General features: G+C 45.7%; 1 protein-coding gene across 1 annotated transcript in view; it reads left to right on the top strand.

Annotated features, from left to right (window-relative positions):
- Nucleotides 1-13,850, top strand: part of LOC139391049 (protein FAM193B-like) — a 38,508-nt gene that overhangs the window by 15,835 nt on the left and 8,823 nt on the right. The window contains exons 7-8 of the mRNA XM_071138531.1: nt 6,479-6,715; nt 9,529-9,765. Of these exons, the coding sequence (XP_070994632.1) occupies nt 6,479-6,715; nt 9,529-9,765 (474 nt within the window). The remainder of the gene's footprint in view (nt 1-6,478; nt 6,716-9,528; nt 9,766-13,850) is intronic.

The raw sequence follows: 13,850 nt of genomic DNA, 5'->3' as shown, positions 1-13,850 counted from the left end.
CACGTTCACACAGATGAGCAGGGACCCTGTGCATCTTTGTTTTGGTGTTTGTCAGAGTCAGTAGAAAGGCCTCTTTCGTGTCCTAAGTTTTCATAACTGTGACCTTAATTGCCTACCGTCTGTAAGCTGTTAGTGTCTTAACGACCGTTCCACAGGTGCATGTTCATTAATTGTTTATGGTTCATTGAACAAGCATGGGAAACAGTGTTTAAACCCTTTACAATGAAGATCTGTGAAGTTATTTGAATTTTTACGAATTATCTTTGAAAGACAGGGTCCTGAAAAAAGGAATGTTTATTTTTTTTGCAGAGTTTCTAAAACCAGAAACATGATTTACATGAATATTCAGACTCTTTTCTATGAGACTTGTAATTGAGTTCAGGTGCATCCTGTTTCCATTGATCATCCTTCAGATGTTTCTACAACTTGATTGGAGTCCACCTGTGGTAAATTCAATTGATTGGACATGATTTGGAAAGGAACACAACTGTCTATATAAGGTCCCACAGTTGACCGAGCAAAAACCAAGCCATGAGGTCAAAGGAATTGTTCGTAGAGCTCCGAGACAGGATTGTGTCGAGGCACAGATCTGGGGAAGCGTGCCAAAACATTTCTGCAGCATTGAAGGTCCCCAAGAACACAATAGCCTCTATCATTCTTAAATGGAAGAAGTTTGGAAACACCAAGACTCTTCCTAGAGCTGGTCGCCCGGCCAAACTGCGCAATCGGGGGAGAAGGGCCTTGGTCAGGAAGGTGACCAAGAACCCGATGGTCACTCTGACAGAGCTCCATAGTTCCTCTATGGAGATGGGAGAACCTTCCAGAAGGACAACCATCTCTGCAGCACTCCATCAATTAGGCCTTTATGGTAGAGTGGCCAGACGGAATCCACTCTTCAGTAAAAGGCACATGACAGCCCACTTGGAGTTTGCCAAAAGGCACCTAAAGGACTCTCTGACCATGAGAAACAAGATTCTCTGGTCTGATGAAACCAAGATTTAACTTTTTGGCCAGAATGCAAAGCCTCACAGCTAGAGGAAACCTGGCACCATCCCTACGGTGAAGCTTGTAGTGGGATGTTTTTCAGTGGCAGGGACTAGGAGACTAGTCAGGATCGAAGGAAAGATGAATGGAGCAAAGTACAGAGATCCTTGATGAAAACCTGCTCCAGAGCGCTCAGGACCTCACACTGGGGTGAAGGTTCACCTTCCAACAGGACAACGACACTAAGCACACAGACAAGTCTTGTGTAATAAAACATTTAACATTTCTTTGTCATTATGGGGTGTTGTGATGTCATTATGGGGTGTTGTGATGTCATTATGGGGTGTTGTGATGTCATGTTGGACTAGTAACCAGCAGGTAGCCTAGTGGTGAGAGCATTGGGCCAGTAACCAGCAGGTAGCCTAGTGGTGAGAGCATTGGGCCAGTAACCAGCAGGTAGCCTAGTGGTTAGAGTGTTGGACTAGTAACCAGCAGGTAGCCTAGTGGTGAGAGCATTGGGCCAGTAACCAGCAGGTAGCCTAGTGGTTAGAGTGTTGGACTAGTAACCAGCAGGTAGCCTAGTGGTGAGAGCATTGGGCCAGTAACCAGCAGGTAGCCTAGTGGTTAGAGTGTTGGACTAGTAACCAGCAGGTAACCTAGTGGTTAGAGCTTTGGGTCAGTAACCAGCAGGTAGCCTAGTGGTTAGAGTGTTGGACTAGTAACCAGCAGGTAGCCTAGTGGTTAGAGCATTGGACTAGTAACCAGCAGCTAGCCTAGTGGTTAGAGCGTTGGGCCAGTAACCAGCAGGTAGCCTACTGGTTAGAGCATTGGACCAGTAACCAGCAGGTAGCCTAGTGGTTAGAGTGTTGGACTAGTAACCAGCAGGTAGCCTAGTGGTTAGAGTGTTGGACTAGTAACCAGCAGGTAGCCTAGTGGTGAGAGCATTGGGCCAGTAACCAGCAGGTAGCCTAGTGGTTAGAGTGTTGGACTAGTAACCAGCAGGTAGCCTAGTGGTTAGAGCGTTGGACTAGTAACCAGCAGGTAGCCTAGTGGTTAGAGCGTTGGACCAGTAACCAGCAGGTAGCCTAGTGGTTAGAGCGTTGGACTAGTAACCAGCAGGGTAGCCTAGTGGATAGAGCGTTGGACTAGTTAACCGTAAGGTTGCAAGATCGAATCCCCGAGCTGACAAGGTACAAATCTGTCGTTCTGCCCCTGAACAGGCAGTTAACCCACTGTTCCTAGGCCGTCGTTGAAAATAAGAATTTGTTCTTAACTGACTTGCCTAGTTAAATAAAGGTTAACTCAAATAAAAAATGGACTAGAACTCATAGCTTCATTTTTTTCAAACTTTTAACAAAATATTTTCTCGAAATAAGCTTTGTACAATTAGCGGTCAAATACACTGCGTTTAAACTATTCAGCAATTATCTAATGAATTCAGGTCTTGGTAGATTTTACCTGAGGCTGAATATATGCCTTCCATAATCATAAGAACCTCTAATAATTTCATTATTTTATCAAAATAGTTGTACCTGCCTTTATTGTTTGCAATATTCCCTGATCTGGCTTTCAGGTCTTCTATAAAAAATGATCTTTTGGTTAGAAATTTAACCTGAACCATGCATAATACACATTAACTAATGTAGCAGCCATTATAGTAAATGAACACCGGTCTCATAAACAATCGCTCAGGAACAAGCCCACGTGTTAGTGAGTAGCCAGCTAATATTTAGACTTCAAGTTCAGCCAACTTGGATCAAGGTATAATTTGATAAGCTCTGGAATACAGCGAAAAAGGCAAAAGAGTTGAATTAGGAACACGACCTCCTGTCCGTCTCCAACTGTTGGAACAGCATGCTAGCCTGTCCACGTTGTTCACGTGTTGAAATCAAAGTATTGAATGAGAGAATGAATGAGAACGAGACGCCAATTCTTTATATAATAGTTTTATGCTTATTGAAAAAAATATGTTTTAAAACCGAATAAACAGCTAGTATAACCTTTTATTTGATTAAAATGCTGACAGCGGTACGTGGTCCCCGTAATGCGCGCGCGATAAACGGAGCATTTAATTTTCCAGAATGAAAGTTCATCCGTACATCCGTTTTAGTAGTCTGCTAATCTGAGGGGGTGAAACATAAACAGGGAAGTTAACCTTTCCATCAGTACTCTATTAGAGACAGGGTACCGTAATGCTCACTGGACAAACGGAGCATTTCATTTTCCTGAATGAAAGTTCAATCGTACATCCGTTTTAGTAGTCTGCTCTGCCCGAAATCTGAGGAGGTGAAAACAACAACCTTTCCAACCACCTTGTTTTAACTTCTCTATTACAGTGCGTCTCCATGTGTTAGTGTCCTTATGACCCTTAATGTTGGACCAAACCTCAAATAGAAATATCGAGTTGAACCCGTTTTGTCAGAGAGGAAAGAAGTGATCATCTTTGTTGTTGTTGTTGTTGTGAGGTGGGGCTTGGGAGAAAGAGAAGAAGTCAAGAGGTTTCACTCTCACCAAGGTCTGTCTGGCCCAGTGGCCCCATTATGACACAACAATGGAAGAGAAGAAGAACGGCAAATTCTAGCACACAACAATAATGCTAATAATAAGAGTGTCTTTGTTAATCAATAGGAGTTAGATAAAGGTAAAAAAATATATAAAAAAATTCAGACCCTTTGCTTTGAGACTTGAAATTGAGCTCAGGTGCATCCTGTTTCCATTGATCATCCTTGAGGTGTTTGTACAACTTGATTGGAGATGTTTCTACAACTTGGCCTGTCTATATAATGTCCCACAGTTGACAGTGTATGTCAGAGCAAAAACCAAGCCTTGGGGTCAAAGGAATTAGTTTACGTGCGATGTCCCCTCCTCTTGGTGAAACGTGTTCTATGGTTTACGAAGCGCAGGGAGGAAGGTGAGCCATGGTTGGCTTCGATGGTCTGTGTTTTGATTTCTAATAGCAGCCTTGTGTTCTGCGATGTGGAGTTTCGACCAATAGAAGCAGCCTTGTGTTCTGCGATGTGGAGTTTCGACCAATAGAAGCAGCCTTGTGTTCTGCGATGTGGAGTTTCGACCAATAGAAGCAGCCTTGTGTTCTGCGATGCGGAGTTTCGACCAATAGAAGCAGCCCTGCATATGCAGTTGAGCATGTACATGCCATTTGTGGTGTACTTAGCTAGCTAGCTAATTAGCTTAACATACCTTTCTGGCTCCTCATTGAAGACACTCTCATTTGAAATTTGATCTCTCCATCCGTGATGAGGTGACAAGACGATTGTAAAGTAGTGGTAATCCCAGAGAATACTGTCAGTTCAACGTAATGACAACTAGCTAGCTAAATCAGACAACAAGCAACATGGCTATTTATCTGAGAAGTCAGCTTCAACTAGAAAAAGACTGGGTGGGTTAAGATGACAGGAGCCCAATCCCCTGAGCACTCGGTCACACCCCCTCAAAGATGAAAAGCAGTGGATTGGTGTAACTGTGTTGGTAGGTAATTCATATACACCTATCCAATGCTTTTCCATCTGTGAGGGGAGTGGCCAGGGCTCAAAATGACATTATGAGCAAGTTTTTAGAATAGGATATCAGTTGCGTTGCTACCTAAAATCTAGATCATTCTGAACTGCTGAAATTACTGCAATACTGTTCATATGTTGTGTTCACTTTTCATGTCATTATGACCAGCTGATAGGCCTACCTACTGATCAATAGGCCTACCAACTGATCAATAGGCCTACCAACTGATCAATAGGCCTACCTACTGATCAATAGGCCTACCCACTGATCAATAGGCCTACCCACTGATCAATAGGCCTACCCACGGATCAATAGGCCTACCCACGGATCAATAGGCCTACACACCGATCAATGGGCCTGCACACCGATCAATGGGCCTGCACACCGATCAATGGGCCTGCACACCGATCAATGGGCCTACACACCGATCAATGGGCCTACACACCGATCAATGGGCCTACACACTGATCAATGGGAGGAAGGTGAGCCATGATCAATGGGCCTACACACCGATCAATGGGCCTACACACCGATCAATAGGCCTACCTGTAGACAAAATAAAAATAGTTGATTGTGAATGACAACTTTATCTTACTACATTACTAGCTAGCTAATTATTCTGTGTCTAAACCAGCCAAACGTCATTGATTTATAGCATGTTATCTTGAGTGTCGGCTGCGACACTCTCTCAGGGAAGTTTGAGCTTGCGTTTTCACATTGAGCATGCTAAATAATTACTATAATGAAAATGGTTTTAAAGTATCCAAAACAACCAAAATCACAATTTCCACAAAAATATTATTGCTTTTACCTCAAACAATGAGTCAGTCATCTGACAGGCTCTCGTAGACAGCCTCACGGCCAATATGTTTGGGACATCGAGTCGCAATAAAATCAGGGTCTCGAATCACAATAAAACCACAGTCTCGAATCGCAATAAAATCACAGTCTCGAATCACAATAAAATCACAGTCTCGAATCGCAATAAAATCACAGTCTCTAATCGCAATAAAATCACAGTCTCTAATCGCAATAAAATCACAGTCTCGAATCACAATAAAATCAGTCTTGAATCGCAATAAAATCACAGTCTCGAATCACAATAAAATCAGGGTCTCGAATCGCAATAAAATCACAGTCTCGAATCACAATAAAATCAGTCTCGAATCACAATAAAATCAGGGTTCTCGAATCGCAATAAAATCAGGGTCTCGAATCGCAATAAAATCAGGGTCTCGAATCGCAATAAAATCACAGTCTCGAATCACAATAAAATCACAGTCTCAAATCGCAATACATATAGAATTGTGAGGTCCCTGGCAATTCTCATTCCTAATTTATAGTATGGCACACTTAGTCATTTATTGAAATAGCATTAAAAGCATGAACAGTATAAACAGTGAGTGACAAAAGTAAGTTCTTTGGACACAGAGCGGTCCGTCTCTTTAGTAATGGATTGTGATTGAATGTATGGAGCACTTGGCTTTTCACTTGGCAAACATTGTGTTCACGTTGGGGCCAAATGTAAACCCATTTGGTTGTTAAATGTGCCATCCGGTGACCTTCGGGCGGTCCAACAGTCTTAACCCGCTGCCTGTGTTGCACGTGTACGATGTACCACTGCCAGCATGGGTCGGAATCCAACCCTCTGCTCTTTCAACACTCTCTCTCTCCTACCTTTTCATCTTGGTCTCTCTCTCTAGCCAATAAACATACAACAACAAAAAGATTATGGCTCGGGTTTCAATCCACAAAGATGCTCTCCTCCCTTCTGCCATCCTTCCTCTACATCTGAGATGGCTGGATAGGTGTACTCTCCAACTAGTTTCTGCCATGTTACTGTCACCTATCCAACCTTTACAGATGTCTAAAGGGGAGTGACCAAAGGGCAAAGGAAGACAGAAAGATATTGAAATGAAACGCATCCTATTAAATAAGGGTTATCTCTCCTCTGATCATATCCTGTCCATCCCTCTAGCCCCCGGCGGCTCCGACCAGCCGTAACTACACAGAGATCCGAGAGAAGCTCCGGTCCCGGCTGACGCGTCGTAAGGAGGAGTGTCTTCCCCAGAGACGGGACTCTGACCCGGCCGTGTCCACCTCCATCGACCACCGAGACGTGGACGAGCTGCTGGACTTCATCAACTCCTCAGAGCACAAACCAGCCAACAGCGCTAAGGCTGCCAAGCGGGCACGCCATAAACAGAAGAAGAAGGTGATGTCACATGACGTGGTGGGAATAGTCACCAATACAGATCAGTTAATACATCTTAAAGTATTGGTGTTTGTTTGGGACGTCTACATGTGGATGTACTTCATATTTGTAGTAGTCGCCTGTTTCTGTTTCGTGAGGCAGCTTGGTCTCCCGAGTGGTTCAGAGGTCTAAGGCATCTCAGTGCTAGAGGTGTCACTACAGACCCTGGTTCAGAGGTCTAAGGCATCTCAGTGCTAGAGGCGTCACTACAGACCCTGGTTCAGAGGTCTAAGGCATCTCAGTGCTAGAGGCGTCACTACTGACCCTGGTTCAGAGGTCTAAGGCATCTCTGTGCTAGAGGTGTCACTACAGACCCTGGTTCAGAGGTCTAAGGCATCTCAGTGCTAGAGGCGTCACTACTGACCCTGGTTCAGAGTTCTAAGGCACTGCATCTCAGTGCTAGAGGCGTCACTACAGACCCTGGTTCACAGGTCTAAGGCATCTCAGCAGTGCTAGAGGCGTCACTACAGACCCTGGTTCAGAGGTCTAAGGCATCTCGGTGCTAGAGGCGTCACTACAGACCCTGGTTCAGAGGTCTAAGGCATCTCAGTGCTAGAGGCGTCACTACAGACCCTGGTTCAGAGGTCTAAGGCATCAGTGCTAGATGAGTCACTACAGACTCTGGTTCAGAGGTCTAAGGCATCTCAGCAGTGCTAGAGGCGTCATTACAGACCCTGGTTCAGAGGTCTAAGGCACTGCATCTCAGTGCTAGAGGCGTCACTACAGACCCTGGTTCAGCGGTCTACGGCACTGCATCTCAGTGTTAGAGGCGTCACTACAGACCCTGGTTCAGAGGTCGAAGGCACTGCATCTCAGTGCTAGAGGCGTCACTACAGACCCTGGTTCAGAGGTCTAAGGCATCTCTGTGCTAGAGGCGTCACTACAGACCCTGGTTCAGCGGTCTAAGGCATCTCTGTGCTAGAGGCGTCACTACAGACCCTGGTTCAGCGGTCTAAGGCATCTCTGTGCTAGAGGCGTCACTACAGACCCTGGTTCGTATCCAGGCTCTATCACAACCGGCCGTGATTGGGGTTCCGATAGGGTTTATGTAAATAAGAACGGACTTGCTGACTAGTTAAATGAAGGTTACATTTAAAAATGTAAATTGATGTACAGGACACCCCCTGGACAGGACACTAGTCTGTCTCCTGTTTCTGATGTACAGGACACCCAATGGACAGGACACTAGTCTGTCTCCTGTTTCTGATGTACAGGACACCCTCTGGACAGGACACTAGTCTGTCTCCTGTTTCTGTAGTGAGACAGCTTGATGTACAGGACACCCCCTGGACAGGACACTAGTCTATCTCCTGTTTCTGATGTACAGGACACCCCCTGGACAGGACACTAGTCTGTCTCCTGTTTCTGATGTACAGGACACCCCCTGGACAGGACACTAGTCTCTCTCCTGTTTCTGTAGTGAGACAGCTTGATGTACCAGGACACCCCCTGAACAGGACACTAGTCTATCTCCTGTTTCTGTAGTGAGACAGCTTGATGTACCAGGACACCCCCTGGACAGGACACTAGTCTGTCTCCTGTTTCTGTAGTGAGACAGCTTGATGTACAGGACACCCCCTGGACAGGACACTAGTCTATCTCCTGTTTCTGATGTACAGGACACCCCCCTGGACAGGACACTAGTCTGTCTCCTGTTTCTGATGTACAGGACACCCCCCTGGACAGGACACTAGTCTCTCTCCTGTTTCTGTAGTGAGACAGCTTGATGTACAGGACACCCCCTGGACAGGACACTAGTCTATCTCCTGTTTCTGATGTACAGGACACCCCCTGGACAGGACACTAGTCTATCTCCTGTTTCTGATGTACAGGACACCCCCTGGACAGGACGCTCCGTGTTTATTTGCCAATAATTAATTTATAATGGGAAGTAACCACATTTTCATAGTTGTAATTAGATGTTTTCTGTCTGTCTCAGTACTCATCTGTCTGACGGTCTAACCATCTGTCTGTCTGACCGTCTGTCTGACCGTTTAACCATCTGTCTGTCTGTCTGACTGTCTAACCGTCTGTCTGACTGTCTAACCGTCTGTCTGACTGTCTAACCGTCTGTCTGACTGTCTAACCGTCTGTCTGACTGTCTAACCGTCTGTCTGACTGTCTAACCGTCTGTCTGACTGTCTGACCGTCTGTCTGACCGTCTGTCTGACCGTCTGTCTGACCGTCTGTCTGACCGTCTGTCTGACCGTCTGACCGTCTGTCTGACCGTCACACCGTCTGTTAGACCGTCTAACCGTCTGTCTGACCGTCTAACCGTCTGTCTGACCGTCTAACCGTCTGTCTGACCGTCTAACCGTCTGTCTGACTGTCTAACCGTCTGTCTGACTGTCTAACCGTCTGTCTGACTGTCTAACCGTCTGTCTGACTGTCTAACCGTCTGTCTGACTGTCTAACCGTCTGTCTGACTGTCTAACCGTCTGTCTATCTCTGTATGTCTGTCTGATTGTCTTAACCGTCTGTCTGTCTCTGTATTTCTGTCTGACTGTCTAACCGACTGTCTGTCTCTGTCTGATTGTCTAACCGTCTGTCTGACTGTCTGTCTGACCGTCTATCTGACTGTCGAACTCTCTGTCTGACCGTCTAACCGCCTGTCTAACCGTCTGTCTGACTGTCTAACCGTCTGTCTGACTGTCTAACCGTCTGTCTGACTGTCTAACCGTCTGTCTGACTGTCTAACCGTCTGTCTGACTGTCTAACTGTATGTCTGACTGTCTGACCGTGTCCGTCTGACCGTCTGCCTCACCCCACCTCAGGAGAAGCAGACCCAGGCGGGTAGTGGTGATGGTGAGGGAGCTGGTAGCGACCCCCCCTCCACCCCTCCAGAGCCCAGTGAGGACCCAGACCACCTCAGCCTGGAGGAGGAGGAGGAGGATGTGGAGTACGGTGAGGGCCCGGAGGCTAGTCGGCTGCTGGAGTGGCCCCAGCTGGAACTAGAGAGGGTCAACTCCTTCCTGACTTCTCGGCTAGAGGAGATCAAGAACACCATCAAGGTAAGGATATCTGAGTCCCTAAGGGTAGGCACCCTATTCCCTAAATTATGCACTGTTGACTGTTGACCAGGGCCCATGGTAGTGCACTATATAGGAAACAGGGTGCCATTTGGGAGTCGCATGATCACTGTCCATATGTAGGGCACTGTGAAATAGGGAACTGTGAAATAGGGCGCTGTGAAATAGGCGTAGGGCACTGTGAAATAGGGCGCTGTGAAATAGGGCGCTGTGAAATAGGGCGCTGTGAAATAGGCGTAGGGCACTGTGAAATAGGCGTAGGGCACTGTGAAATAGGCGTAGGGCGCTGTGAAATAGGGCACTGTGAAATAGGGCACTGTGAAATAGGCGTAGGGCACTGTGAAATAGGCGTAGGGCACTGTGAAATAGGGCACTGTGAAATAGGCGTAGGGCACTGTGAAATAGGTGTAGGGCACTGTGAAATAGGGCACTGTGAAATAGGCATAGGGCGCTGTGAAATAGGCGCAGGGCACTGTGAAATAGGGCACTGTGAAATAGGCGTAGGGCGCTGTGAAATAGGGCGCTGTGAAATAGGCGTAGGGCACTGTGAAATAGGCGTAAGGCACTGTGAAATAGGGCACTGTGAAATAGGGCACTGTGAAATAGGCGTAGGGCGCTGTGAAATAGGGCACTGTGAAATAGGCGTAGGGCACTGTGAAATAGGCGTAGGGCACTGTGAAATAGGGCACTGTGAAATAGGTGTAGGGCACTGTGAAATAGGCGTAGGGCACTGTGAAATAGGGCACTGTGAAATAGGCGTAGGGGGTTGTGAAGTACTGTTATAGCCTCTCTATTGTATATAAACTCACTACTGTATATAGCCTCTACTGTATATAGCCTCTCTACTGTATATAGCCTCTCTACTCTATATAGCCTCTCTACTGTATATAGCCTCTCTACTGTATATAGCCTCTCTACTGTATATAGTCACTTTAACCATATCTACATGTACATACTACCTCAATCAGCCTGACTAACAGGTGTCTGTATATAGTCTCTATACTCTATAGCCTCTCTACTGTATATAGTCTCTATACTGTATATGGCCTCTCTACTGTATATAGTCTCTATACTGTATATGGCCTCTACTGTATATAGTCTCTATACTCTATATAGCCTCTCTACTCTATATAGCCTCTCTACTCTATATAGCCTCTCTACTCTATATAGCCTCTCTACTGTATATAGCCTCTCTACCGTATATAGCCTCTCTACTGTATATAGCCTCTCTACTGTATATAGTCACTTTAACCATATCTACATGTACATACTACCTCAATCAGCCTGACTAACAGGTGTCTGTATATAGTCTCTATACTCTATAGCCTCTCTACTGTATATAGTCTCTATACTGTATATGGCCTCTACTGTATATAGTCTCTATACTCTATATAGCCTCTCTACTGTATATAGCCTCTCTACTCTATATAGCCTCTCTACTCTATATAGCCTCTCTACTGTATATAGTCACTTTAACCATATCTACATGTACATACTACCTCAATCAGCCGGACTAACAGGTGTCTGTCTGTATGTAGCCTCTCATACTACCTAGATCTACTGTTTTTTAAATCAACGTAAACCTATGCAACATTAACCTATTTAAAAACAGTTCTGTAGTGAGTTTTGTGCAGTAGGGTCAGTACATTATCCCTGCATATTGGCTATGCTCAGTACATTATTCCTGCATATTGGCTATGCTCAGTACATTATCCCTGCATATTGGCTATGCTCAGTACATTATCCCTGCATATTGGCTATGCTCAGTACATTATCCCTGCATATTGGCTATGCTCAGTATATTATCCCTGCATATTGGCTATGCTCAGTATATTATCCCTGCATATTGGCTATGCTCGGTACATTATCCCTGCATATTGGCTATGCTCGGTACATTATCCCGGCATATTGGCTATGCTCGGTACATTATCCCTGCATATTGGCTATGCTCGGTACATTATCCCTGCATATTGGCTATGCTCAGTACATTATCCCTGCATATTGGCTATGCTCAGTACATTATCCCTGCATATTGGCTATGCTCAGTACATTATCCCTGCATATTGGCTATGCTCAGTACATTATCCCTGCATATTGGCTAGGCTCAGTACATTATCCCTGCATATTGGCTATGCTCAGTACATTATCCCTGCATATTGGCTATGCTCAGTAGGCTATAGGCTCAGTACATTATCCCTGCATATTGGCTATGCTCAGTAGGCTATAGGCTCAGTACATTATCCCTGCATATTGGATATGCTCAGTAGGCTATAGGCTCAGTACATTATCCCTGCATATTGGCTATGCTCAGTAGGCTATAGGCTCTGTACATTATCCCTGCATATTGGCTATGCTCAGTAGGCTATAGGCCCAGTACATTATCACTGCATATTGGCTATGCTCAGTAGGCTATAGGCTCAGTACATTATCACTGCATATTGGCTATGCTCAGTAGGCTATAGGCTCAGTACATTATCACTGCATATTGGCTATGCTCAGTAGGCTATAGGCTCAGTACATTATCCCTGCATATTGGCTATGCTCAGTAGGCTATAGGCTCTGTACATTATCCCTGCATATTGGCTATGCTCAGTAGGCTATAGGCTCTGTACATTATCCCTGCATATTGGCTATGCTCAGTAGGCTATAGGCCCAGTACATTATCACTGCATATTGGCTATGCTCAGTAGGCTATAGGCTCAGTACATTATCCCTGCATATTGGCTATGCTCAGTAGGCTATAGGCTCAGTACATTATCCCTGCATATTGGCTATGCTCAGTAGGCTATAGGCTCAGTACATTATCCCTGCATATTGGCTATGCTCAGTAGGCTTTAGGCTCAGTACATTATCCCTGCATATTGGCTATGCTCAGTAGGCTATAGGCTTAGTACATTATCCCTGCATATTGGCTATGCTCAGCAGGCTTTAGGCTCAGTACATTATCACTGCATATTGGCTATGCTCAGTAGGCTATAGGCTCTGTACATTATCCCTGCATATTGGCTATGCTCAGTAGGCTATAGGCCCAGTACATTATCACTGCATATTGGCTATGCTCAGTAGGCCATAGGCTCAGTACATTATCCCTGCATATTGGCTATGCTCAGTAGGCTATAGGCCCAATACATTATCCCTGCATATTGGCTATGCTCAGTAGGCTATAGACCCAATACATTATCACTGTATATTGGCTATGCTCAGTAGGCTATAGGCCCAGTACATTATCACTGCATATTGGCTATGCTCAGTAGGCCATAGACCCAGTACATTACATTATCACTGCATATAGGCTATGCTCAGTAGGCTATAGGCCCAGTACATTATCCCTGCATATTGACTATGCTCAGTAGGCTATAGGCCCAGTACATTATCCCTGCATATTGGCTATGCTCAGTAGGCCATAGGCCCAGTACATTATCACTGCATATTGGCTATGCTCAGTAGGCTATAGGCCCAGTACATTATCCCTGCATATTGGCTATGCTCAGTAGGCCATAGACCCAGTACATTACATTATCCCTGTCCCTCCGCTGAGGAAAGGGGACACCGTCCCTCCGCTGGGGAAAGGGGACACTGTCCCTCCACTGAGGAAAGGGGACACCGTCCCTCTGCTGAGGAAAGGGGACACCGTCCCTCTGCTAAGGAAAGGGGACACCGTCCCTCTGCTGAGGAAAGGGGACACCATCCCTCTGCTAAGGAAAGGGGACACCGTCCCTCTGCTGAGGAAAGGGGACACCGTCCCTCTGCTAAGGAAAGGGGACACCGTCCCTCTGCTGAGGAAAGGGGACACCATCCCTCCGCTGAGGATAGGGGACACCATCCCTCCGCTGAGGAAAGGGTTACACCGTTCCAGCTGATGGTGTAACCTCAAGTCCCACTGCATTATTTCTGCCTGTTGGTTTATTAAACTGGCAGTTTAGCTGTTTAAATGTTGGTTTATTAAACTGGCAGTTTAGCTGTTTAAATGTTGGTTTATTAAACTGGCAGTTTAGCTGTTTAAATGTTGGTTTATTAAACTGGCAGTTTAGCTGTTTAATCGTTGGTTTATTAAACTGGCAGTTTAG

This window comes from Oncorhynchus clarkii, chromosome 31 (genome assembly GCF_045791955.1).
Source record: "Oncorhynchus clarkii lewisi isolate Uvic-CL-2024 chromosome 31, UVic_Ocla_1.0, whole genome shotgun sequence".
NCBI lineage: Eukaryota > Metazoa > Chordata > Actinopteri > Salmoniformes > Salmonidae > Oncorhynchus > Oncorhynchus clarkii.
This window is presented reverse-complemented; position numbering and strand designations above follow the sequence as displayed.